The following is a 27,522-nucleotide window of genomic DNA, read 5'->3' as shown; positions in this document are numbered from 1 at the left end:
GCAGGGGCTACCCTTCATTGCGGCGCGCGGGCTTCTCATTGCAGTGGCTTCTCTTGTTTCGGAGCACAGGCTCTAGGCACGCGGGCTTCAGTAGTTGCGGCACACGGGCTCAATAGTTGTGGCTCACAGGCTCTAGAGCTCAGGCTCAGTAGTTGTGGAGCATGGGCTTAGTTGCTCTGCGGCATGTGGGATCTTCCGGGACCAGGGATCGAACCTGTGTCCCCTGCACTGGCAGGAGGATTCTCAACCACTGCACCACCAGGGAAGCCCCCATAGTGATAACCCTTTTAATTCCTTATGTTATTCATTTGTGCTTTATCTCTCTTTTTCTTGTTCATTCTTGATAGAGATTTATATTAGTTGTCTATCACTGCATAACAAATTATCCAAAACTTAATGTCTTCAAACAACAAACATTTATTATGTGTGGTAGCCAGATTTCTAAGGTGGTCCCCGTGATCTCCATGTCCTGCTGTTACACCCTGTATAACCTCCTCCCTCTGAGTGTCAGTGGGCTCTATGACTTGCTTCTAACCAATAGAACATTGTGAAAGTGCTGGATTGTTACTTCTGTGTGTGTGTGTGTATGCATGTATCTATGTGTACGTATAGACATATATACATTTAGATATATAGATGGGGAGGAGAGAGAGAGAGAAAGAGATAATACACACATAAATTAGACTTCATCTTGCTAGCATGCACTGGAGACACTCTCCTTGCTAGTTTGATGAAGTGAGCAGCCACGTTGAACATGTCCAACTGCAGGTGGCCTGTGGGACCTGAGGTTGGCATCCAGTCCACAGCCAGTGAAAAGCCTGGGTATTCAACCATACAGACACGGCGAAATGAATTCTCTCAGCAACTTGAATGAGCTTAAAGGTGGATTCTTCCCTGAATGCCTGCAGATAAGAATTTAGCCCAGCTGACACCCTGACTGCAGCCTTGTGAGACCCTGACAGAGAACCCACTTGAGCTGAACTCAAATTCTTGACTTGCAGAAAATGGGGGACAATAAACATGTGTTTTCTTAAAATGTTCACATGTGGTAATTTGTTATGGAGCAATAAAAAACTAATGTATTATCTCATGTGGTTTCTGTGGGTCAGGATTTCAGGAATACATTAACTGGGGGTTCTGTCTTGGATTGTAGTCAGTATGTTGGCCAGGGATGCAGCCTTCTGAAGGCTTGACTGAGGCTGGAGGACCTGATTTCAAGATGGCGCACTCAACATGGATGACAAGTTGGTGCTGGCTGATAGCAAGAGACCTAGTAACTGAACACGTTAACCACTCTATAGAGTTGCTGGAGTGTCCTCACAACATGGTACCTAATTTCACCCAGAGTGAATGATCTAAGAGAGAGCAAGGTAGAAGCTGTAGTGTCTTTTATACTCTAGCCTAGGATACCATACTCTGTCATTTGCATTATTGTCTTAATAACAGGTCAACCCTCTTCAATATGAGAGAGGACTACACAAGGGCACGAATAGCAGCAGGTGAGAATCATTGGGGGCCATCTTGGAGGCTGGATATCATAGAAATTATAAATTGTGTTATTCTTTTTAAAGGCTTTTATAGTTTATGTTTATTTTCATATTTTTACATTTACATTTGTATTTTATATTTTCTCCATTATGCATTTGTTTTCTATTTCATTGATTTCTGCTTATATCTTTATTTCCATCATTTAAGTTTCCTGTTCCTTTTAAAAAGTTTTGTGATATAGATGCTTACATCATTGCTTTTAGCCTTCTTTTTCAACTAAATGTGTTTAAGGCTGTGAATTTCCCTCTGAGCCCCAATTTAGCTGAATTCCACAAGTTTTCTTTTTTTGTAAAGTTGTATAGAAGTATGACATATGTATAAGAAAGTACACAATATTAAATCTCCAGGTTGATGAATTATCACAAAGTAAACACACTCAGTTACTAGCACCCAGATCAAGAAATGGATTACCACTAGTTATTTTAAAGCCTGAGTCTCATAGTATTGCAAACTGCTTTAAAGTTCATATCTGATCATTTCAACACCTGAATCACTTATGAGGTTTGTTTCTCTTTTCTGTTTTTGCGCTTAGTTTTCAGTCATTTCATCATGTATCCTGGCATTCCTGGTAATTTTTGATTGAATGCTTGACATTCTTTTTGAAAAATCATAGAGGTTTTGGTAGACATTATCCATAGAGGATTTTATCTACTTTTGGTTGGCATTTAGGGTACAAATAAATCACTGTACTTTAGTTGAGGGCAGTCTATTTTCAGTTTGCCCTTATTCCTAGGATGTAGCCAGCCATTTCGGGGATGTTAGCTGAAAACCTGGGGTCTTCACTAGTGCCCTTCCTTTTCAGCAGGACTTATATTTCAATTTTTGATCCCCAGCACCATGGTATTGCCAAAATCTCTGCTTGCCTATGGTCAGCAAACTCCTCAAGGAGGAGTTGCTGGGCTCATTTCTCTATGTACCCTTTTCTCTAGGATCTTGGCCCCTTAAGCCTTGGTTGTTTTGGCAGTCTTCAGCTCCAGTGTTTCTGTGTGGCTGTTGAAGCTCTATGATACCACTTTCTACTTGTCTTGCCCCAGCTGTGAATCAGCAGATTCCCCAAGGACCAATGTAAGGGAAATATATGGCCAACCTCAGTGCTCTTTTCTGCTCTCTGGGACCTTGGGCCCAAATCTTGTCTACATTTTTGGACCTTGATGCCTTCGTACAGCTGTTTTTTATGTTATCCAGTTTTTGTGCTTTGTGGAATTATTAGTGTGATACCTGCTGGAAGCAGAAATTGGTAATTAAAATTTTAACAGAAGATCCTTAGACATTTAATTCAAAAGAATTAATCAGTTTTCAATATTTATTTCATAGCCTTCTATTTTTCTAAGATCTGAAAACATATGTAAAAAATCTATTAATCCAGCAGCAATTCCTATCTTTTAATCATTCAATATGTAGTTCGCAAGTGAAAAAATGAATATATTTAATACATAATATCTGTGTCTTCCAGTTTGTGATCAAATAGCATAAGTCCTAGTTAATAAAGATAACTTGAAACTTCAATAGATGATATTTTTTGTGCTAATTCCTTGAAGATTAAAAGAGACTTTTATAACTATTTTATGTACATTTCATAGAAAGCACTTTTGATGGTTAAAAAATTATATATATCAAAAATAAAGTAAGGCCAAAGATGACTAATGGGATGGTTTCTCCGGGGGAAAGTAGTCTCTGCTATTTTTAATATTTTATCTGTTAATTTCATTTAGAATGTGTTCGGGATATTCCCTGAGTTGGCTAAATGTGTTACTTCAGCCTTTTTTTTTTTTTTTTTTTAATTGGAGTACAGTTGCTTTACAATGATGTGTTAGTTTTTGCTGTACAGCAAAATGAATCAGCCACACATATACATATATCCCCTCTTCCTTGGATTTTCTTCCCATTTAGGTCACCACTTCAGCCTTCTTGAATCTACTCAGATGGTGGTGGTCTCTTCTCTCTTTCTCTGTTGACTGGCTTCCTCTCTACTCTGTGCATATTTTGTGATAAGGACACCACTAGCTCCCAACTATATATCATCAGTTTCAACTGCCCAAGGAGAGACTGAATTTTCTTTCTTAATTTGAATTGTAAAATCCAAGGGCAGGATTCTTACTAGACCAGCTGTATCGTGTGCCCAACCCATCATGAAGGATGGAGGGGAGGGATGTCCGTGACAGCTCGTGCCCAGGGAAGGCTGCAAGGATCTGGAACGTCAGGGCGTTATCAGCCAAGGTGACTGTGCAAAACCACAGTGGTTCTCTACTGTGGCCAGTGGGTCGGCTACTAGTTGCTGTGGTTCATCAGAGGGAGGCCTGTTCCTCATTGATCATCTCCTCCAAAACTGTTACCATAGGTGCAGCAACTCACTCTTCATTGACTTACTTCTAAGATCCATTCACAGAAGCAGGGACTTTTTTTTTTTTAATGACTCAACTGCTTTATCTTGCTTCAGGTGACAAAGATGAGTACTGCTAAAATCAAAGCATTATTGCTGTCAGGTCTTGCTGACCAGTATAAAATCACCTCTTATTCTTTTATTCAGAGCACTTCAAACCTAAATGTATTCAATCTCCAAACCAAATTTATTAAAAAGTCTCCGTTCTTCCCATTTCTCAGAATAAAGTCATCATGACAGTGCTCTTTAGGAAATTCTCTGGGCTTGTACCTACTTTCTTGTCCTCCGAGGTGAGAGAGTCAAACTGAACTTTAAAAAATCTTTTATACAGATTATCATGATGAATTTAGTCAGGCACAATGAAATCTAAGACACGAAGTAGCCACAGTATTCTCCCTTTTTGGTCTGTAAAGTGAAAATGACTTGTAGTTCAATTTACTGTATAACCCTAAGAATGAGGCTGATCTAAGTATCATAACCGTGGCATCATAGCCTACAGCATGGGAAATGTTCACTTACGCCACAGCCTTCTTTGAGCAGGCACTCTCGATACAGTGCAGCTTTGTCTCTTTCACCATTAAAGACCAAATATGACAAAGTTCAGGACAAAACTTCCTGGTTTAGTTCAGCAACTGTGTGATTCAAGTGAACTTCGAGTATTTGGAACATGTCAACTTCACAGAAGGTTGTGTATCACCTGTCCTGATGGGATAAATAATAAGGTCTGCATCCTGCCTTCCAAGGCTCAGGTACTTCATGGCAGTCTGTTTTGGGGTTAGTAGTGCCCCCCACTGTGAATTATGAGGTGGGATTTTCAGATCTTTAAAGGAATAACAATTGCTATTCAAGACTGGCATTATCCCATTTGTGCTCTATATCTACATGAATATGCAGCTTGTCTTAACTTATGCTTCCTATTATTACAAATATATATTACATTTACACAGAGATACATAAATATGTACTTATTTTGAAACTTTTCAGAGTTATAAAGTAGTTCAGAGTCATACTAGTAGTTCAGAGTCAATGAATATTTTTATTCCCTTCATGGAGATTTGATTGTTTACATATTGCCACACTGGATTTCTCTTTCCAACTCTCTCTCTTTTATTCTCATTCTCTCACTCTGCCTCTCCCCCCCCCCCACTCCCACTTCCTGTACACACACACACACACACACACATACACACACACACACACCTCTTGCTGAACCATCTGAAAACAGTTGCACATATCACGATGCTTCAGTCCTGAACATGTCAGCACGATATTCCTAAGAACTAGGACATTCTCCTGTGTAGTCACGATACAATTAATACATCCTCCAAACTTAACGTTAATTATATCTAATATGTGCTCCCTATTCATATTTTCTCAGTTGCGTTAATAATGTCCTTTATGGCTGTCTTTTTTCCTTTTCAAGTGACCAGGACCTAATCCAGGATTATGCACTGCATTGAAATGTCACATTCCTTTAGTCTTCTTTAATCTAGAACAGTCTCCTGTACTTTTTTTCGCTCATGACACTGACAGTTTTGAAGCGGCCAATTGTCTTTACAGAACGTTCCATGCTAGATTTGTCTGATTGTTGCCTCAAGACGTTTTAAGTCAGATACTTTCTCAAGGAATGTAACATTACACTGATGTGGTGTCCCTTCCATTGACTCATATCAGGAGGCCCATGATACCAGTTCTGTGTACTATTTTGATGCAGTGTCATTGCTGCAGCTGAAAAGGAAGAGACTAATTTTCTGGAAAGCAAGGGAATTACAAGTTGGGGAATCTCTGTTAAGAAGAGAAAAACTAGTTTCTCCAGGTTGTGAGGACCGTGCTACAAGAGCCGGTCAATTCTCATTGCTTAAGCCACAACTTGGTGCTTCCTACCATTGTAGGTACGGGACATCAGGGCGGCAAGTAGCATGGAAATGAAAGGCATGCCTGTGTTCTCTAAGAAATCTCCTCCTAGGGCTTCCCTGGTGGCACAGTGGTTAAGATCCCGCCTGCCAATGCAGGGGACACGGGTTCGAGCCCTGGTCTGGGAAGATCCCACATGCCACGGAGCAACTAACTAATCCCGTGTGCCACAACTACTGAGCCTGCACGCCTAGAGCCCATGCTCCTCAACAAGAGAAGCCACTGCCATGAGATGCGCACCACAACGAAGACCCAAGGCAGCCAAAAAATAAAAAATAAATTTATTAAAAAAAAAAATCTCCTAGCAGAGGAGAGAACCTGACAGATATGAAATTATTTTCCAGTGGGATAAGACAATGTTTTTCAGCTTAGGTCCAGGGCATAGATATGAGCATGGCAAGAACAGTGAATCAGTGGCTTGTAATTGGTCCAGTGCCGCTCTCTGTATCTGTTTTTACTGCTTCCGAATCTACACTTAGACTCTAATTAGGCCTGTCTCCTTGCTGCCTTGCACACTCTCCACAGTCACTCACCTTTTTAATTCCTTCACCCTGTGCCCTGCCCTCCAGTGCTCTCCACTATCTCCACTGCTAGCCAGCCTCTAGGACGGCCCCCAGGACCCCTTCCCCCTCCAGTGTTCCCGCCCTGGTCCCCTGCCTCATTGCGCCAAGGTTGGCCGGTGTGGCCAGTGGCGTGTGGCAGAAGTGCCGATGCCGCTCCCTGCATTAGGTTGTTTCTGCCTCGGGCTGATCTTCAGCCTCTCTCTCCCTCTTGCTTTTTCTTACTCTCTCTCTTTCCCACCACCTGCCAGCTGCCGTGGCGTGAACCCATTCAAGCGCCCTGTGGAATGGCTTACCTGGTAAGGAATAGAGGCCTCTGGCTGAGCCAGCGAGGACTGACTCCAGTGACTCAGAGAGCGAGCTCCCAGGCAGATTCTCCAGGCTCAGCTGAGCCTTGAGGTGAGGGCAGCTCTGTCTGACAACTTGACGGCAAACTCACGGAGGCTCCGAGCCAAGTCTACCCAGCTAAGCCATTCCCAGGTTCCTGACCCTCAAAAACTGTGAGATAATGTGTATTCGTTGTTCTGAGCCATTATGTTTTGGGGTAATTTGTTATGCAGCCTTGGAATGAGATGCCATCTTGTACCTGCTACTGTAACCCTGGGCTTTCTGATTCCAGGCTGCACTGATCTCTCCCAACTAGAACTCCTTTTGCACTTTGCTTTCTTTTCATTTTTTCTAGAGTTTATTATTTTACTTTTGAGATAATTAATATAGTTAACAAGTTCCAAAAATCCAAAGTTATAGAAGAGTCCATAGTAAAAAGTCTCCTCATTCTGTAACACTGCGCGCCAGTTCCTGCCCTGCAGGCAACCACCATTGTTAGCTTCTGGTATATCATTCCAGAAATAGTTTAAACATTATAGATACAAGCAAATTATGTATACTGTATTCCTCTCTGTGTTCTGTACTGTGATTTTTTTTTTTCACCTATTTTGGAGAGCTTTCTGTTTAGTCCATAATAAGTTGTTTTCATTTATTAAACAACTGCCTAGCGTTCTATTGTATGAATTTACCTAATTTATTTAACCAGTCCACTACAGATGGGCTCTCAGTTTGTTTCTAGTCTTTTGCTGTTGTGATAGGCAAAACGAAAGTTGTCTATATCCTAATCCTCCAAACCTGTGAATATGTTACCTCCGGAGGAAAACGGGGCTTTGCAGGTGTGTTAAGTTAAGGATGGTAAAATGGGAAGATTAGCCTGTATTATCCAGGTGGGCCCAATGTAAGCAACCACAAAGGTCCTTATAAGAGGGAAGGAGGAGCGTCGGAGGCCCCAGGATGCTGTGGGGATGGAAGTGGGTGTGGGAGCGATACCAGGTCAGGAACCAAGGACGGTGGGAAGCCTCTAGAAGCTGGGAAAGGCTCGGAAATGGACCCTCCCCTAGAACCTCCAAAAAGAACAAGCCTTCGATTTTCGTTGGGCAAGACTCACTTTGGGCTTCTGACCTCCAGAACGGTAAGATAATACATTTGTCTTGTTTTAAGCTACTATGTTTGAGGGAATGGGTTACAGCAGCCGTAGGAAACCAGTACAGCTTTTATTACCAACCACTGTAAACAAAGTTGTACTAAATAATGTTGTGCACCTGACGTTTTGCATTTGTGCTGGTATATTCATAGAATAAATGTCTAGGTGTTGAATTGCCCCGTCAAAGGCAGGTAGTGTGATGATGTTCACATCCTCCATAGGGCGTAATGCTAATTTCCAACAGCAGCATAGGTCTCTCCTTTTCCACACCCTCTGCAACACATGTGTTATCAAACTTTTAGATTTTTACCATTCTGCTAGTGAAAAATTCTAATTTGCTAGAACGACATGCGTATTAACTTTTCCTCATCTGCCCAACACGTTTAGAATGTCATTCAGAGTTAGGATTAGGTGCTTATTTCTATTTTATCTTCCACTGTTTGCCTTTGTGTCCCTCCTACTACCTGACATAAAATGGGTTCTCCCTACAGACTGGGGAAAGGAAATAAGTATCCAGAGACAGGGATAAGAAATGTGATTAGAATCCATTTCTCTCTCTCTCTGTCCATCAAGTTCCATTTAGAAAACAAAGTGTCTGTTTTGGACTAAAATATCTTAATGGCAGTCATTGATGAGTGTAGCGTTAAGAAATGGTTACCTGGCAGTGTTGGATCTTTTTTGCCTTTTGATCGACATGGGGTGGGATCAACAAACACAGCTTGTGTACGGCCACACCCTGACTCTGACTGCAGACCTTTCCCTCAAAGGTCAGCACAATCCAGGCTCCTGGCCAGTCCTTGGCGATTGTTTGCACACCAGATAAAACCTGTTTGTTGCGCCCTGTTCAAGGACTAAGAGCTGCCCCAGAAACTGTAACTCAAGTGCTTTTCCAGTGAAGGATACAAATGGAAACTTCTACCACCTTCCTCCTCTTCCCTCCTCTTGGGGCTGAGTTATACTCCATTCATCATGTTTTCTACTTTATTTGTACCGCCGGCATCTTTAGAAAAAATTCTTGTTTCCAGTTTCCAACATCTTTATTTACTTTTTTGAAATCTTGAAACTTAAGGGAAAGGCAAATCTATCACGGTCTTAAAAACATTGGAGACTTAAGTTAGTTGCTTTTGTTTATAATGTAGCCTGGTTGGTTTGAAATTTAATAAAAAATGTTACAGTGAAAGTTCTGATCCGAGAAATCTCCTGGTTAATAATTTGAGCTGTTAGCTAAAATTTTTTTTATCCGTTTAATACGTTGTGTTTAGCTTCATTGTGAACCAATGTTAGAGTATGGGTTTAGGATGTTCAAAACTTCCAAGAAATGGCAAAACTGAGTGAATCAAATAAATCACGGAAGGACAAAAGAAAATCTAACAATGAGCCGAGTTATCAAATATTTTTGTTTCTGGAAAGGAAAAAGGATACCAAACAGTGAAACCTTTCAAGAGAAACATGTACCTTCTGCCTCTTTGCTACTCTGAATTGGTAATTATTGACAGAAATACCCAACACATGATTTTAAAGGTAGACCGGTGATTCTCCATTTTTTTCTGATCACGCCTCCACATTTTCACTGGCGCTTATTCTGCATGACACCTAAACTTGAGTCCTTTAGCGTCTGCCAGAAGGAGGGCACTCCCGTGACACAGACGCTGTCTGAAGGCCTGGCTCTCCAGGTGCTCCATTTGCTAATCAGTTGTCAGATGGTCACTTGATTACAGATAACTTAGCGTGAGTCAGGCTGATTTGCCACAGCTGTTTCTACTAAAGCTTTCTTTTACTAGTCATGGTCACCACTACTGCCCAATGGCATCTGTCTTACTTTTGAGTTAATTTTAGATAAAAACAAATTGTGATAGTGCCAACAGCTCAGTAAGGCAGGGCAGCACGATGGCATTGGAGTCCGTCAAGCCTGGGTTACTGTTTACTGGCTGTGAGGTTTGGGACGTTTCTTGCTTCCCGTGTCTCAGGGGGATGGTAAACTGACCTTGCAAGGTTCCTGTGAAGGTTAAATGAGATAGTGTGTGAACTGTGTCCACCGTTGTGGTGCCTGGCTTGTTAATGACTCTGCAGTTCACACAAAAACACTGCACAAACTATGAAGCAAGGTTTGGAAGAAAATATAACGTAAACCCAGACTGATCAGACAAATGAAAGGCTGTCTAAGAACCAGCAAAAAAGGGAGCTCCTGGGTGGAATAGTGGCAGATCCATCATGGGGTATGTTTACATAAAGTCAACTCTTATTATCATTGTTCAAATATTTTCTGTCAATTAAGTCACCATTAGAATGATTATTTCTGAACTCCCTAGTGCCCATGACATATGGGACGCTACTCTCTTTCCCTCAGGAAAGCAACTTCCTATGCATAGTTCCCTCCCTCCCCCAGCAGACTATGTCACAGTTATTTTCTGAGATGTCACATTCTAAATTTGCATTACTTTTTCTTCATTTTCTAAAGCTTCTTTATGCATCACTTTTTATATTTTAAAAAAATCTGAATAGTCTTTTTTTTTTAAATTAATTAATTAATTAATTAATTTTTATGGCTGTGCTGCCTCTTTGTTTCTGTGCGAGGGCTTTCTCTAGTTGTGGCAAGCGGGGGCCACTCTTCATTGCGGTGCCCGGGCCTCTCACTATCGCGGCCTCTCTTGTTGCGGAGCACAGGCTCCAGACGCGCAGGCTCAGTAGTTGTGGCTCACGGGCCCAGTTGCTCCGCGGCATGTGGGATCCTCCCAGACCAGGGCTCGAACCCGTGTCCCCTGCATTGGCGGGCAGACTCTCAACCACTGCGCCAACAGGGAAGCCCTGAGTAGTCTCTTTGTGTGATAAGTTGCTCAGTCATCCTCAGCTAGACTGTAAGCCCCGTGAGGACAGGACCCAGGCCTGCCTATTCACATGTGTCACCCCCATGTTCACAAGGCAGTTACCAGGTAGGCTCTCAAGTATTGGTTGAATAAGAAAATGGAAGACCTGAAAACGTGGGCAGCATTGAAACCCGAAGATAGAGAAACATCATAGAGAGATGGGTTAAGAAAGGTTTACTTATGGTTGTGTTTCTTAACCATTTTCACTATCCCCTAAGGAAAAAAAATTCTCCCTAACAAGAGAAATTAAATACTAAGGAACAAGATGTTTTCATGTATGGTTGAGCTTTGACAGGCCACAGCCATGGTGCTGTCCAAGACCCTCCCCTCCCCTCCCCTCCCCTCCCCTCCCCTCCCCACCAAGAACAGATTTGGGAGGATCAGTGGGAAGTGCGTGGTGATCTGAGGCCTGGTCTCTGTCTCTGTGGGCTCACTCCCACTTCCTGAAGGTTCGGGTCACTGTGGGAGGGCGGGAGGTGGTGGTGGTGGTCAGAAGTGTGGTCTGTGGCTCCTGGGTTGGGCTGGGCGTGGAGGTGAAAGGGGAGAGCACTTCTGGCAATGACCTCGCCTCCACTCAGAGGGAGGCTTGCTGAGAGGGAACCAGGAAGGCAGGAAGCTACTGTAAACTCCCTGGGACAGAATGGCCGAGGCTAGCAGAGCCAGTCATCCCAGGCTGGGAGGTGAGTGAGCGATGTGTGTTATAACCCACTGCAGCTCTCACTTCACTGAGTCCTTAAGGGGGGGTCCTGTTAAAACCCAGTGCTTCTCGTGTGGGGCCCAACTGTCTGCATTTCTAACAGAGCATTCCAAGGGGTGCCCAGGATGCTCTGCCACAGGCCATGTTTTGAGTAGCATGGAATTAACTCACCCACAGATGTTGCTTATATTAGTTAAAGGATAATTTTGCAAAACACTGTAAAATTATGACTCTCATATAGATATAAATATACACGTTAAATATTTAATTTATTAATGAAATAACCAGTAAGATGTTATAACCAATGCAAAGGGGATCCAAAGGGCAGACACATCTGTGATCAGAAATATTGAAATAAAGTTGAAAATGATGCCCAAGTGGCTGTGTCCTGTGGAGGGAGGGAGGGTTGCTACTCCATGGGACAGTTCATTTGCATATCCGTAGACCAGAATCCTTTGCATTGCCATCTGTTCTTTTCAACTTAACCCATAAAACAGGTGAAAGGCAATGCAATGTTAAACTGGAAAACCCAAAAGGGTGTGATCTGAGCAATGTGTAGTTTTTCCGTTGAAGAACAGATCTTCCCCTATAATTTGTAATTGATTGGCAGTTTCAAATTTTGGATTGCTCTGTGTATTAACTGGACAGATTGTATTAACTGTTTGTGATTAGCAGTTTGTTTCTTTCCTCATTTTGCTTCTCTGGGTAGTATCGAAAAGTAAAGAGCTCTTAAATAGGATTTCCATCAACAGAAAGTAGGAGGTATTAGTATTCCCTGCAGATAGGCTTATGAAGATATTCTAAAAAGAGAACCTTTGTGAGCCTGGGACAAACTGTCTTGATTGCTTAATCTGTATTTTTGGCATTTAAAAAAAAATCTAGTTAAAACACTTGCCATTTGCATTATTTATAACAGCTAAAAGATGGAAGCAACCCAAGTGTCCACTGAAAGATGAGCAGATAAAATACTATTCAGCCTTTAAAAGGCAGGGAATTCTGACACATGCTACCACTTTTTGTATTAAAAAAATTTATTGAAGTATAGTTGATCTACAACGTTGTGTTAATTTCTGCTGTACAGCAAAGTGATTCAGTTACACATATACATGCATTCTTTTTCATATTCTATTCTGTTCTAGTTCATCCCAGCAAACTGAATACAGTTCCCTGCAAAGTGAATCAGCCACACATATACATATATCCCCTCTTCCTTGGATTTTCTTCCTATTAGGGTCACCACTTCAGCCTTCTTGAATCTTCTCAGATGGTGGTGGTCTCTTCTCTCCTTCTCTGTTGACTGGCTTCCTCTCTACTCTGTGCATATTTTGTGATAAGGACACCACTAGCTCCCAACTATATATCATCAGTTTCAACTGCCCAAGGAGAGACTGAATTTTCTTTCTTAATTTGAATTGTAAAATCGAAGGGCAGGATTCTTATTAGAGCAGCTGTATCGTGTGCCCACCCCATCATGAAGGATGGAGGGGAGGGATGTCCGTGACAGCTCGTGCCCAGGGAAGGCTGCAAGGATCTGGAACGTCAGGGCGTCATCAGCCAAGGTGACTGTGCAAAACCACAGTGGTTCTCTACTGTGGCCAGTGGGTCGGCTACTAGTTGCTGTGGTTCATCAGAGGGAGGCCTGTTCCTCATTGATCATCTCCTCCAAAACTGTTACCATAGGTGCAGCAACTCACTCTTCATTGACTTACTTCTAAGATCCATTCACAGAAGCAGGGACTTTTTTTTTTTTAATGACTCAACTGCTCTACCTTGCTTAAGGTGACAAAGATGAGTACTGCTAAAAATCAAAGCATTATTGCTGTCAGGTCTTGCTGATCAGTAGAAGATCACCTCTTATTCTTTTATTCAGAGCACTTCAAACCTAAAGGTATTCAATATCCAAACCAAATTTATTAAGTCTCCGTTCTTCCCATTTCTCAGAACAAAGTCATCATGACAGTGCTCTTTAGGAAATTCTCTGGGCTTGTACCTACTTTCTTGTCCTCCGAGGTGAGAGAGTCAAACTGAACTTTAAAAAAATCTTTTCTACAGATTATCATGATGAATTTAGTCAGGAACAATGAAATCTAAGACACGAAGTAGCCACAGTATTCTCCCTTTTTGGTCTGTAAAGTGAAAATGACTTGTAGTTCAATTTACTGTATAACCCTAAGAATGAGGCTGATCTAAGTATCATAACCGTGGCATCATAGCCTACAGCATGGGAAATGTTCACTTACGCCACAGCCTTCTTTGAGCAGGCACTCTCGATACAGTGCAGCTTTGTCTCTTTCACCATTAAAGACCAAATATGACAAAGTTCAGGACAAAACTTCCTGGTTTAGTTCAGCAACTGTGTGATTCAAGTGAACTTCGAGTATTTGGAACATGTCAACTTCACAGAAGGTTGTGTATCACCTGTCCTGATGGGATAAATAATAAGGTCTGCATCCTGCCTTCCAAGGCTCAGGTACTTCATGGCAGTCTGTTTTGGGGTTAGTAGTGCCCCCCACTGTGAATTATGAGGTGGGATTTTCAGATCTTTAAAGGAATAACAATTGCTATTCAAGACTGGCATTATCCCATTTGTGCTCTATATCTACATGAATATGCAGCTTGTCTTAACTTATGCTTCCTATTATTACAAATATATATTACATTTACACAGAGATACATAAATATGTACTTATTTTGAAACTTTTCAGAGTTATAAAGTAGTTCAGAGTCATACTAGTAGTTCAGAGTCAATGAATATTTTTATTCCCTTCATGGAGATTTGATTGTTTACATATTGCCACACTGGATTTCTCTTTCCAACTCTCTCTCTTTTATTCTCATTCTCTCACTCTGCCTCTCCCCCCCCCACTCCCACTTCCTGTACACACACACACACACACACACACATACACACACACACACACCTCTTGCTGAACCATCTGAAAACAGTTGCACATATCACGATGCTTCAGTCCTGAACATGTCAGCACGATATTCCTAAGAACTAGGACATTCTCCTGTGTAGTCACGATACAATTAATACATCCTCCAAACTTAACGTTAATTATATCTAATATGTGCTCCCTATTCATATTTTCTCAGTTGCCTTAATAATGTCCTTTATGGCTGTCTTTTTTCCTTTTCAAGTGACCAGGACCTAATCCAGGATTATGCACTGCATTGAATTGTCACATTCCTTTAGTCTTCTTTAATCTAGAACAGTCTCCTGTACTTTTTTTCTCTCATGACACTGACAGTTTTGAAGCGGCCAATTGTCTTTACAGAACGTTCCATGCTAGATTTGTCTGATTGTTGCCTCAAGACGTTTTTTGGTTTTTTTTTAAATTAATTAATTGTTTAATTTTTGGCTGTGTTGGGTCTTCGTTTCTGTGCGAGGGCTTTCTCTAGTTGTGACAAGCGGGGGCCACTCTTCATCGCGGTGCGCAGGCCTCTCACTGCACAGCCTCTCTTGTTGCGGAGCACAGGCTCCAGATGCGCAGGCTCAGTAGTTGTGGCTCACGGGCCTAGTTGCTCCGCGGCATGTGGGATCCTCCCAGACCAGGGCTCGAACCCGTGTCCCCTGCATTGGCAGGCGGAATCTTAACCACTGTGCCACCAGGGAAGCCCTCAAGACGTTTTAAGTCAGATATTTTCTCAAGGAATGTAACATTACACTGATGTGGTGTCCCTTCCATTGCCCCATATCAGGAGGCACGTGATACCAGTTCTGTGTGCTATTTTGATGCAGTGTCATTGCTGCAGCTGAAAAGGAAGAGACTAATTTTCTGGAAAGCAAGGGAATTATGAGTTGGGGAATCTCTGTTAAGAAGAGAAAGACTAGTTTCTCCAGGTTGTCAGGACTGTGCTACAAGAGCCGGTCAATTCTCATTGCTTAAGCCACAACTTGGTGCTTCCTACCATTGTAGGTACGGGGCATCAGGGCGGCAAGTAGCGTGGAAATGAAAGGCATGCCTGTGTTCTCTAAGAAATCTCCTCCTAGGGCTTCCCTGGTGGCACAGTGGTTAAGATCCCGCCTGCCAATGCAGGGGACACGGGTTCGAGCCCTGGTCTGGGAAGATCCCACATGCCACGGAGCAACTAACTAATCCCGTGTGCCACAACTACTGAGCCTGCACGCCTAGAGCCCATGCTCCTCGACAAGAGAAGCCACTGCCATGAGATGCGCACCACAACGAAGACCCAAGGCAGCCAAAAAATAAAAAATAAATTTATTAAAAAAAAAAAATCTCCTAGCAGAGGAGAGAACCTGACAGATATGAAATTATTTTCCAGTGGGATAAGACAATGTTTTTCAGCTTAGGTCCAGGGCATAGATATGAGCATGGCAAGAACAGTGAATCAGTGGCTTGTAATTGGTCCAGTGCCGCTCTCTGTATCTGTTTTTACTGCTTCCGAATCTACACTTAGACTCTAATTAGGCCTGTCTCCTTGCTGCCTTGCACACTCTCCACAGTCACTCACCTTTTTAATTCCTTCACCCTGTGCCCTGCCCTCCAGTGCTCTCCACTATCTCCACTGCTAGCCAGCCTCTAGGACGGCCCCCAGGACCCCTTCCCCCTCCAGTGTTCCCGCCCTGGTCCCCTGCCTCATTGCGCCAAGGTTGGCCGGTGTGGCCAGTGGCGTGTGGCAGAAGTGCCGATGCCGCTCCCTGCATTAGGTTGTTTCTGCCTCGGGCTGATCTTCAGCCTCTCTCTCCCTCTTGCTTTTTCTTACTCTCTCTCTCTTTCCCACCACCTGCCAGCTGCCGTGGCATGAACCCACTCAAGCGCCCTGTGGAATGGCTTACCTGGTAAGGAATAGAGGCCTCTGGCTGAGCCAGCGAGGACTGACTCCAGCGACTCAGAGAGCGAGCTCCCAGGCAGATTCTCCAGGCTCAGCTGAGCCTTGAGGTGAGGGCAGCCCTGTCTGACAACTTGACAGCAAACTCACGGAGGCTCCGAGCCAAGTCTACCCAGCTAAGCCATTCCCAGGTTCCTGACCCTCAAAAACTGTGAGCTAATGGGTATTCGTTGTTCTGAGCCATTAAGTTTTGGGGTAATTTGTTATGCAGGCTTGGAATCAGATACCGTCTTGTACCTGCTACTGTAACCCTGGGCTTTCTGATTCCAGGCTGCACTGATCTCTCCCAACTAGAACTCCTTTTGCACTTTGCTTTCTTTTCATTTTTTCTAGAGTTTATTATTTTACTTTTGAGATAATTAATATAGTTAACAAGTTCCAAAAATCCAAAGTTGTAGAAGAGTCCATAGTAAAAAGTCTCCTCATTCTATAACACTGCCCGCCAGTTCCTGCCCTGCAGGCAACCACCATTGTTAGCTTCTGGTATATCATTCCAGAAATAGTTTAAACATAATAGATACAAGCAAATTATGTATACTGTATTCCTCTCTCTGTTCTGTACTGTGATTTTTTTTTTTTCACCTATTTTGGAGAGCTTTCTGTTTAGTCCATAATAAGTTGTTTTCATTTATTAAACAACTGCATAGTGTTTTATTGTATGAATTTACCTAATTTATTTAAACAGTCCACTACAGATGGGCTATCAGTTTGTTTCGAGGCTTTTGCTATTGTGATAGGCAAAACGAAAGTTGTCTGTATCCTAATCCCCCAAACCTGTGAATGTTACCTCCCGTGGAAAAATGGGGCTTTGCAGGTGTGTTAAGTTAAGGATGGTAAAATGGGAAGATTAGCCTGTATTATCCAGGTGGGCCCAATGTAAGCAACCACAAGGGTCCTTATAAGAGGGAAGGAGGAGCGTCGGAGGCCCCAGGATGCTGTGCGGATGGAAGTGGGTGTGGGAGCGATACCAGGTCAGGAACCAAGGACGGTGGGAAGCCTCTAGAAGCTGGGAAAGGCGCGGAAATGGACCCTCCCCTAGAACCTCCAAAAAGCACAAGCCTTCGATTTTCGTTGGGCAAGACTCATTTTGGGCTTCTGACCTCCAGAACGGTAAGATAATACGTTTGTCTTGTTTTAAGCTACTGTGTATGAGGGAATGGGTTACAGCAGCCGTAGGAAACCAGTACAGCTTTTGTTACCAACCACTGTAAACAAAGTTGTACTAAATAATGTTGTGCACCCGACGTTTTGTATTTGTGCTGGTATATTCATAGAATAAATGTCTAGGTGTGGAATTGCCCCGTCAAAGGCAGTGTTAGTGTGATAATGTTCACATCCTCCATAGGGCTTAACGCTAATCTACATTTCCAACAGCAGCATAGGTCTCTCCTTTTCCATACCCTCTGTAACACGTGCGTTATCAAACTTTTGGAGTTTTACCATTCTGCTAGTGAAAAATTCTAATTTGCTAGAACGACATGCTTATTAACTTTTCCTCATCTGCCCAACACGTTTAGAATGTCATTCAGAGTTAGGATTAGGTGCTTATTTCTGTTTTATCTTCCACTGTTTGCCTTTGTGTCCCTCCTACTACCTGACATAAAATGGGTTCTCCCCATAGACTGGGGAAAGGAAATAAGTATCCAGAGACAGGGATAAGAAATGTGATTAGAATCCATTTCTCTCTCTCTCTGTCCATCAAGTTCCATTTAGAAAACAAAGTGTCTGTTTTGGACTAAAATATCTTAATGGCAGTCATTGATGAGTGTAGCGTTAAGAAATGGTTACCTGGCAGTGTTGGATCTTTTTTGCCTTTTGATCGACATGGGGTGGGATCAACAAACACAGCTTGTGTACGGCCACACCCTGCCTCTGACTGCAGACCTTTCCCTCAAAGGTCAACACAATCCAGGCTCCTGGCCAGTCCTTGGCGATTGTTTGCAAACCAGATAAAACCTGTTTGTTGCGCCCTGTTCAAGGACTAAGAGCTGCCCCAGAAACTGTAACTCAAGTGCTTTTCCAGTGAAGGAAACAAATGGAAACTTCTACCGCCTTCCTCCTCTTCCCTCCTCTTGGGGCTGAGTTATACTCCAGTCCTCATGTTTTCTACTTTATTTGTACTGCCGGCATCTTTAAAAAAAATTCTTGTTTCCAGTTTCTAGCATCTTTATTTACTTTTTTGAAATCTTAAACTTAAGGGAAAGGAAAATCTATCACTGTCTTAAAAACATTGGAGACTTAAGTTAGTTGCTTTTGTTTATAATGTAGCCTGGTTGGGTTGAAATTTAATAAAAAATGTGACAGTGAAAGTTCTGATCCGAGAAATCTCCTGGTTAATAACGTGAGCTGTTAGCTAAAATTTTTATCCGTTTAATATGTAGTGTTTAGCTTCATTGTGAACCAATGTTAGAGTAAGGGGTTAGGATTTTCAAAACTTCCAAGAAATGGCAAAACTGAGTGAATCAAATCAAGGAAGGACAAAACAAAATCTGACAATGAGCCCATTTATCAAATATTTTTGTTTCTTGAAAAGGAAAAAGGATACCAAACAGTGAAACCTTTCAAGAGAAACATGTACCTTCTGCCTCTTTGCTACTCTGAATTGGTAATTATTGACAGAAATACCCAACACATGATTTTAAAGGTAGACCGGTGATTCTCCATTTTTTTCCGATCACGCCTCCACATTTTCATTGGCGCTTATTCTGCATGACACCTAAACTTGAGTCCTTTAGCGTCTGCCAGAAGGAGGGCACTCCCGTGACACAGACGCTGTCTGAAGGCCTGGCTCTCCAGGTGCTCCATTTGCTAATCAGTTGTCAGATGGTCACTTGATTACAGATAACTTAGCGTGAGTCAGGCTGATTTGCCACAGCTCTTTCTAGTAAAGCTTTCTTATACTAGTCATTGCCACCACTACTGCCAAATGGCATCTGTTTTACTTTTGCGTTAATTTTAGATAAAAACAAATTGTGATAGTGCCAACAGCTCAGTAAGGCAGGGCAGCACGATGGCATTGGAGTCCGTCAAGCCTGGGTTACTGTTTACTGGCTGTGAGGTTTGGGACGTTTCCTGCTTCCCATGTCTCAGGGGGATGGTAAGCTGACCTTGCAAGGTTCCTGTGAAGGTTAAATGAGATAGTGTGTGAACTGTGTCCACCGTTGTGGTGCCTGGCTTGTTAATGACTCTGCAGTTCACGCAAAAACACTGCACAAACTATGAAGCAATGTTTGGAAGAAAACATAACGTAAACCCAGACTGATCAGACAAATGAAAGGCTGTCTAAGAACCAGCAAAAAAGGGAGCTCCTGGGTGGAATAGTGGCAGATCCATCATGGGGTATGTTTACATAAAGTCAACTCTTATTATCATTGTTCAAATATTTTCTGTCAATTAAGTCACCATTAGAATGATTATTTCTGAACTCCCTAGTGCCCATGACATATGGGATGCTACTCTTTTTCCCTCAGGAAAGCAACTTCCTATGCATAGTTCCCTCCCTCCCCCAGCAGACTATGTCACAGTTATTTTCTGAGATGTCACATTCTAAATTTGCATTACTTTTTCTTCATTTTCTAAAGCTTCTTTATGCATCACTTTTTATATTTTTTAAAAACCTGAGTAGTCTCTTTATGTGATAAGTTGCACACTCATCCTCAGCTAGACTGTAAGCCCCGTGAGGACAGGACCCAGGCCTGCCTGTTCACATGTGTCACCCCCATGTTCACAAGGCAGTTACCAGGTAGGCACTCAAGTATTGGTTGAATAAGAAAATGGAAGACCTGAAAATGTGGGCAGCATTGAAACCTGAAGATAGAGAAACATCATAGAGAGATGGGTTAAGACAGGTTTACTTAAGGCTGTGTTTCTAAACCATTTTCACTATCCCCTAAGGAAAAAAAATTCTCCCTAACGAGAAATTAAATACTAAGGAACAACATGTTTTCATGTATGGTTGAGCTTTGACAGGCCACAGCCATGGTGCTGTCCAAGACCCTCCCCTCCCCACCAAGAACAAATTTGGGAGGATCAGTGGGAAGTGCGTGGTGATCTGAGGCCTGGTCTCTGTCTCTGTGGGCTCACTCCCATTTCCTGAAGGTTCAGGTCGCTGTGGGAGGGCGGGAGGTGGTGGTGGTGGTCAGAAGTGTGGTCTGTGGCTCCTGGGTTGGGCTGGGCTTGGAGGTGAAAGGGGAGAGCGCTTCTGGCAATGACCTCGCCTCCACTCAGAGGGAGGCTTGCTGAGAAGGAGCCAGGAAGGCAGGAAGCCGCTGTAAAATCCCTGGGACGGAATGGCCGAGGCTAGCAGAGCCAGTCATCCCAGGCTGGGAGGTGAGTGAGCGATGTGTGTTATAACCCACTGCAGCTCTCACTTCACTGTGTCCTTAAGGGGGGGTCCTGTTAAAACCCAGTGCTCCTCGTGTGGGGCCCAACTGTCTGCATTTCTAACAGAGCATCCCAGGGGTGCCCAGGCTGCTCTGCCACAGGCCGTGTTTTGAGTAGCATGGAATTAACTCACCCACAGATGTTGCTTATATTAGCTAAAGGATAATTTTGCAAAACACTGTAAAATTATGACTCTCATATAGATATAAAAATACACGTTAAATATTTAATTTATTAATGAAATAACCAGTAAGATGTTATAACCAATGCAAAGGGGAGCCAAAGGGCAGACACATCTGTGATCAGAAATATTGAAATAAAGTTGAAAATGATGCCCAAGTGGCTGTGCCCTGTGGAAGGAGGGAGGGTTGCTACTCCATGGGACAGTTCATTTGCATATCTGTAGACCAGAATCCTTTGCATTGCCATCTGTTCTTTTCAACTTAACCTGTAAAACAGGTGAAAGGCAATGCAATGCTAAACTGGAAAACTCAAAAGGGTGTGATCTGAGCAATGTGTAGTTTTTCCGTTGAAGAACAGATCTTCTCCTATGATTTGTAATTGATTGGCATTTTCAAATTTTGGATTGCTCTATGTATTAACTGGACAGATTGTATTAACTGTTTGTGATTAGCAGTTTGTTTCTTTCCTCATTTTGCTCCTGTGGGTAGTATGAAAAAGTAAAGAGCTCTTAAATAGGATTTCCATCAACAGAAAGTAGGAGGTATTAGTATTCCCTGCAGATAGGCTTATGAAGATATTCTAAAAAGAGAACCTTTGTGAGCATGGGACAAACTGTCTTGATTGCTTAATCTGTATTTTTGGCATTAAAAAAAAATCTAGTTAAAACACTTGCCATTTGCATCATTTATAACAGCTAAAAGATGGAAGCAACCCAAGTGTCCATTGACAGATGAGCAGATAAAATACTATTCAGCCTTTAAAAGGCAGGGAATTCTGACAAATGCTACCACTTTTTGTATTTTTTTAAAAAAATTTATTGAAGTATAGTTGATCTACAACGTTGTGTTAATTTCTGCTGTACAGCAACGTGATTCAGTTACACATATACATACATTCTTTTTCATATTCTTTTGTGTTCTGGTTCATCCCAGGATACTGAATACAGTTCCCTGTGCTCTGCAGTAGGACCTTGTTGTTTATGCAGACACACACTACAGCTTGACAGCATTATGCCAAGTGGATAAGCCAGTCACAAAAGGACACATACTGTAGGATTCCAGGGTCAATGACAAAAATAAAACAGCTTAGTAATCAGTCTGATGTCCTTTATTCAAAGAGAAAGCAATCCATGGATTTGGGGGTTCAGCGCCTCACAAGCAGTGGAGCACTCTTCCCCAGGGATGTCGGGCAAGAGCAAGTTTTACGGAGTTGGAAGCAGTAACGTGGAGACAGGGCATGGTTGGCTGGGGGTGCATATCTGACCTTATTTAGAAATACCAGGCAATGAAGAAATCAGTTATAGAGCCTAGAGCTGGATTGGCTAACTGGACACACTATGTTTCTGGTCAAGTGGAACATTTACAGGAACACGAAAGTTCATTTTGCTGACCTGGAACCCTGGCAGGAGTGGCTGCATTTTGGGCCTAGAAATTTATTTCCACATCTCTTACCTGGAGTAGTTAAATTCATAGAGACAAGGCAGAGTAGTGTTTGCCAGCAGCTACGGCAGGCGTAATGGGGAATTTAATGGATGGGTACAGGGTTTCAGTTTAAGATGATACCAAGTTCTGGAGATGGGCAGTGCTGATGGTTGTACCACAGTGTGAATGTCCTTAGTGCTACTAAATTGTCCACATAAAAATGGTTTAAATGGTAAACATTGTCATATGTGCTTTTTACCAGAATAAAAAGATCCTTAAATATCTGCCATTTAAACACCAAGTAAATGCTACGTGCTTCATATACATTTCCACTGATTCTAAAAACTGCCTTGCATAGTAAACATCATTCCCAGTTCACAGATGAGGGAAATGACCGTCAAGAGACTAGTTATATATCCAGGGTCTCATAACTGGTGTGACTTAGGCCTTGGTAATGTTAAATCACATACTTTTTCTACCCTACCACACTCATCTCCAGATAGCTGGAGAAATTTCAGTGGATAATCCCAAAAATAACTAATAGAATTGAAAATGTTACAATAAAGAAACAAAAGTATATTGTTTGAATAGAGACCAGCTAAAGATGGCTGGGACCGGTTTAAGTCTACATATCATTGAAAAGTAAATCAATAGGAAAAGGAAGGAATTTTCAAGTCTTTGAGATGAAAGAGAAGTCATGAGAATTGCATAAATTTAAATCCTAGTTCACTGAAGAGAGCTAGGAGTTAGCTACTGTTTGTCATGGAATGTTGAGTAAGGAGCTAACTTATATCATGGACATAGGGAATTGTTTAATGTCAAATATAAACAAACTCTGCAAAACACTGGAGGTAAGAATACTCCTTTGATTCTCCTGTGCCTGGCCTGGGAGACCTTGAGGAATGAGGGAAGGAATCATGCCTTAGCTTTCGATTCACATGAAGCAGTTAAGACGAGCCAGCCCCTCAAGCTAACGGTGGCTGCAGCTACTCCACTGTGGGACTTGTGAACCATGACATTTAGAAAGGTCAGTTCTCTGTGGGATACGAGGGACATGAAGTGGGTCAAAGGTCTGCAAACCCAGCTGACCTTAGCTGGTGGAGGTTCTGTTTTTCTGGCTGGGATTCTGCTGGGCCCTTTAGTGCCTTCCTTCCTCCTTCTGTGACCCTGGGTCCATCATCTGCCCACAGCTGCTGTAGACTCCTTACCCTGCGTGTGTGATGAAATGCTCTGAGGTTGGCCATAAACCTTCAAGTGAGTTTTTCCACTGAATTTGATTATTTTCTGGTTTCTTCTTTCTGACCTGACTTTTTAACCAACCACAAAGCTGTTATGGTTTTACTTTCGTAATTGTATGAATTCTCTTGGGGCTGCTTATTCTTGATGCCTTACTTCACTACCCAGTGAGTATATGAGTTACTTGTTCCTGCCTATACTGCTTCTGGAGTTCTTTTTTTAAGTACTGTGACTTTTCACAAGAAGAATATAGATCTTGCTATTGCTACAATCAGTATTTTTTCCTTTCAGTTCAGATGACACTGAGACCATGTCAGATAATACAGGGGAAGAATATGGACTTAGGAGATATCTACTGCCTCTTATGCCGTCTGTGCCTGGGCTTTTAAACATTTTATTATTTTCAGCTTCATTTGTTTTTCTCATTGCTGAAGAGCATTGTCAAACATAAAATGGAATTTCATAGTACATCGAAGAAACATGATATAGAATGCAGAAGAAATCGGCCATCATTTGGCCTATACATTTTGCTTTTTATTTTTCTGGATTTAAGATAGGGACCAAACCTTGCAATTTCTGGTTTGAGTCTTTCAGAACTGTGATGGTACCTTTAGCTCAGTCTGAGATATGACATTGGACTAAGTGTTTCCTTACAGCCATCTTCTTAAGGTGTCCAAATGAATTGATACTGCTCATCACAATTCACTAGATTTCTTAAGTAGGAAATTTAGGGAAGTTTTTCTCTTTCAGTGAAAATGTTTTTCTTAAAGCTTCTTCTAATAAAAAGAGAATTTTCTGTCTCTTGGTGTAGTCCTAGTAATAAGTGCATACCCTCTGGAATGATTGTTTTTCAGCAGAAGGCCATGTAAACGTGGCTATGTCTCCGTGTGATTCATGGGAAGGGCTGCCAAACGTGGTTAAAACGGTGATCCTAAGTAGAGGGTGTGTCAGAGTTTGGGCTCAGCCACTGTGGGTGCTGTCGGCCCAGAACAAGCACTGGGAAACCGATAGGCCAGCGGGGCACGGAATTTACAGCAATGGTTTTGCAGCTTGGTGGCCAGAACTCAGGTCCATCAGTAGGCCAGTACTTCATGATATTAGGTGAGGCTTTTTGGTTAGGGTTTCTTTTTTTAAAAAGAGGCTTAATATGGGTTTATATCCATTTATAGAACAAACTTGGAATAGTTGTAAATGCCTCCTATTGTTCTTTTGTGGTGTCACATACTGACTTTGCTGACCATCTGATTATTTCATTCATTAATATGAAAACATTTGTGTCTACACCCTGCTTCCTCTCCCTCGACCTTGGCCGCTCTTGGCGTTTTGCACTTAAGTAGAAATTTTGATGAAACTAGGGATTTCCATTGGGATTAAGTGGATAGGTCATTCTGGCGAGAACTTTAGAGTATCGAATCTTCTAATCCATGAATTTATCGCACCATTTATTATGTTTTTGCATTCTAAAATCATGTGATCGTTCTCTATGAAGGTCTACATGGTTTGTAGATTTGTTACTAAGTTCATTGCTTTTTTGGTCTTTTGTAAATTATATAATGAAATATAATTTTGAATTGTTGGTTGTATGACTAGCTAACTTGCTATATTTATCTATAGAAGTTTTAAGATTATCGATGTACCTAATCACATTATCTATAAATGAGGTTTTTTTCCTTCTTTGGCAGTTCTTTTGCTTTTTATTTTCCTTATTGCACTGACTAGGACCCACAGTAAAATGTTGACCAGTGGTGCTGACAGTGGTCATCTTTGTCTTTTCAATTTCAGAGAATACTTTCAGTGTTTCATATCAAGAATGGTATCTGTTAATTTTGATCTCCTTTATCAGAATAAGGGAGTTCCCTTCTATTCCTAATTTGCTTAGTACTTTTTAAAATCATGGAATGGGTTTTGAATTTTAACAAGTACTTTATATGCATCTGAGATCATTTTCTTCCTCCTTTAATCTACTGATGTGTTGATTATCTTAATTATTTTTCCATGTTAAAATCAATCAAGCATTCTAGTATAAACAAAACATATTATCCTTTTTATATATTGTTCACTTTAGTTTGCAAAGACATCTTTAAACTTTGTTTTCAAATTTACATACAGTACATGTTATCCTATTTGGTGTATCGCTCTATGATGTTGCCAGTTTTGTGTGAACATAGGTTTCCATTTCACTTGGGTAAGTACCTAGGAGTAGGATTACTGGATCACATTGTCAGTATATGCTTGACTTCATCAGAAACTGCCAAATTGTTTTCTGAAGTGGCTGTACCATTTCAGTTTCTTTAAGGATATAGGAGTATTCAAGCAATCTGTTCTTCAGTTTAGTAGTGTAGGTGAGGCAATACTTCATGTTTTCCATCTTAAGTTTCCAGCTGGGGCTCTTTAACAGAGAGATTAACAAAATAAAGTTTATTAACTTGCACAGTGTACATCACACAGAATAAACTTCAATGAAATGTAACTCTAAGTGGTGGCTTTGAATTCTGGCTTACATAGCATCTTCAACAAAGAGCAGTACCTTTGTAGAGAAATGACAGGAGAAAGGAAAGCAGTTTTCAGCTTCCAAGGGCAGCAAACTATGTATGGTAAGGCAAATACATGAAAGGAAAACTTGACGGAGTAAGTTTTATCTGTAGATTCCTCTGGTGCCATCTCTGGCTATTAAGTCTCTCTCCAGTAAAAGAACTTATATCCTGCCTTTAGGCAGAAATGGGGGAGGTGAGAGAGCTTTTCCTGTCTATGCTGCTGTTTAATTGTGTTCAGCTCAAAAATAATTTTTATGTCAGAGAGGCACATTTTGAGGTGACATTGTGGTTTCCTTCAGTAATTTGCCTTTCAAACAGTTGATCTATATTATCTAATTTGTAGAATGTATAAACAGAATGTATTTTATTTTAGTATCCCTTATTAACTTCCCTAATATCTGTAGGGTATGTAATGATGCTCCCTTTTTCATTCCTGGTGTTGATTATTTGTGTTTGCCCCTTTTTTTCTTGCAGTCTAACTAGAAGTTTATCAACTTTTGATTTTTTTTTTTTCTTTCTTCAAAGAACAAGCTTTGGGTTTCATTGATTTTTTTTTTTTTCCTCTATTGACTTTTCTGTTTTAAATTTTATTAATTTAGTCTCTTTATGTTTAATTTTCCTACTGCTTGGTTTAGATTTATTCTTCTCTTCGTCTATTTTCTTAAAGTAGATACTTAGATAATTGACTTGATATTGTTCTTTTCCGATGTAATAATTTAGTGCTATAAATTTCCCTCTAAGGAGAAATTTGGATAAGTTGATGTTTATTCAGTTAAATATTTTCTAATTTCCTCTTTGACCCATGGATCATTTAAAGTATACTGTTTAAGTTCCACATATTTGGTAGTGTTCCAGAAATGTTTTTACTGATTTCTAGTTTAATTCTCTTATTAGAGGACATACTTTATTTGATTTCAATTCTTTAACTTTGTTAGGGTTTGCTTTATGACCCAGAATATAGCCTATTGAACCCTGGTATACTAATCATTCTTCAAGTTTTGACTTCTTTTCCCCATCTGCCTGCTATTTACCTTTCAGAATCCCCAGGTCATTGTTTATATTTTGTCCAGAGTTTTTCTTTTAATCAGTGTAAAAGAATGACAGGAATGACAGGCTATAACACCCATACGGCATCTTGGGTAGCACCACAGATTGTCAATACATTAAAAAATTTTTTTGATCCACATTGAATAATATCGGCCGATAAATATCTTTTTTCGCACTTGCCTTGTTGGGTTTTGGTATCAAGGTTATTTTTATTTTAATCCTATAAAACAAATTGGAATGTTTTTCTATTCTTTGAAAGAGTTTGTGTTGGACATTTTATTTAAACTTATATGTTTTGTGGGAAATTTTGGTGAAGCCACTGGGGCCTGGAAATTTCTTTAAAGGAAGATTTTTTTGACTACTGATTCAATATATTTAATATGATAAGATTTCTCATCCTATTTTTGAGTCAGTTTTGATGTTGCTT

General features: G+C 41.3%; 1 protein-coding gene and 1 long non-coding RNA gene across 6 annotated transcripts in view; both read left to right on the top strand.

The window, feature by feature from the left end:
* Positions 1–27,522, top strand: part of FANK1 (fibronectin type III and ankyrin repeat domains 1) — a gene marked incomplete at its 5' end in the record, with an annotated part of 144,991 nt that overhangs the window by 10,810 nt on the left and 106,659 nt on the right. For 4 of the 5 annotated variants that reach the window (XM_082423210.1, XM_082423209.1, XM_082423208.1 and 1 more), the window contains one exon: positions 1,447–1,499. The exons of the other annotated variant lie outside the window; for it this stretch is intronic. In XM_082423210.1, the coding sequence (XP_082279336.1) occupies positions 1,447–1,499 (53 nt within the window). The remainder of the gene's footprint in view (positions 1–1,446; positions 1,500–27,522) is intronic. 5 annotated transcript variants of the gene reach the window in all.
* Positions 23,543–27,522, top strand: part of LOC309642165 — a 33,681-nt gene continuing 29,701 nt past the window's right edge. The window contains exon 1 of the long non-coding RNA XR_014253017.1: positions 23,543–27,515. This is a non-coding gene — a long non-coding RNA (uncharacterized lncRNA). The remainder of the gene's footprint in view (positions 27,516–27,522) is intronic.

This window comes from Balaenoptera physalus (genome assembly GCF_965194825.1).
Source record: "Balaenoptera physalus genome assembly, chromosome: 14".
In the NCBI taxonomy this organism is placed as follows: Eukaryota; Metazoa; Chordata; class Mammalia; order Artiodactyla; family Balaenopteridae; genus Balaenoptera; species Balaenoptera physalus.
The sequence above is the reverse complement of the archived record's forward strand: the minus strand, read 5'-3'. Positions and strand labels throughout refer to the sequence as shown.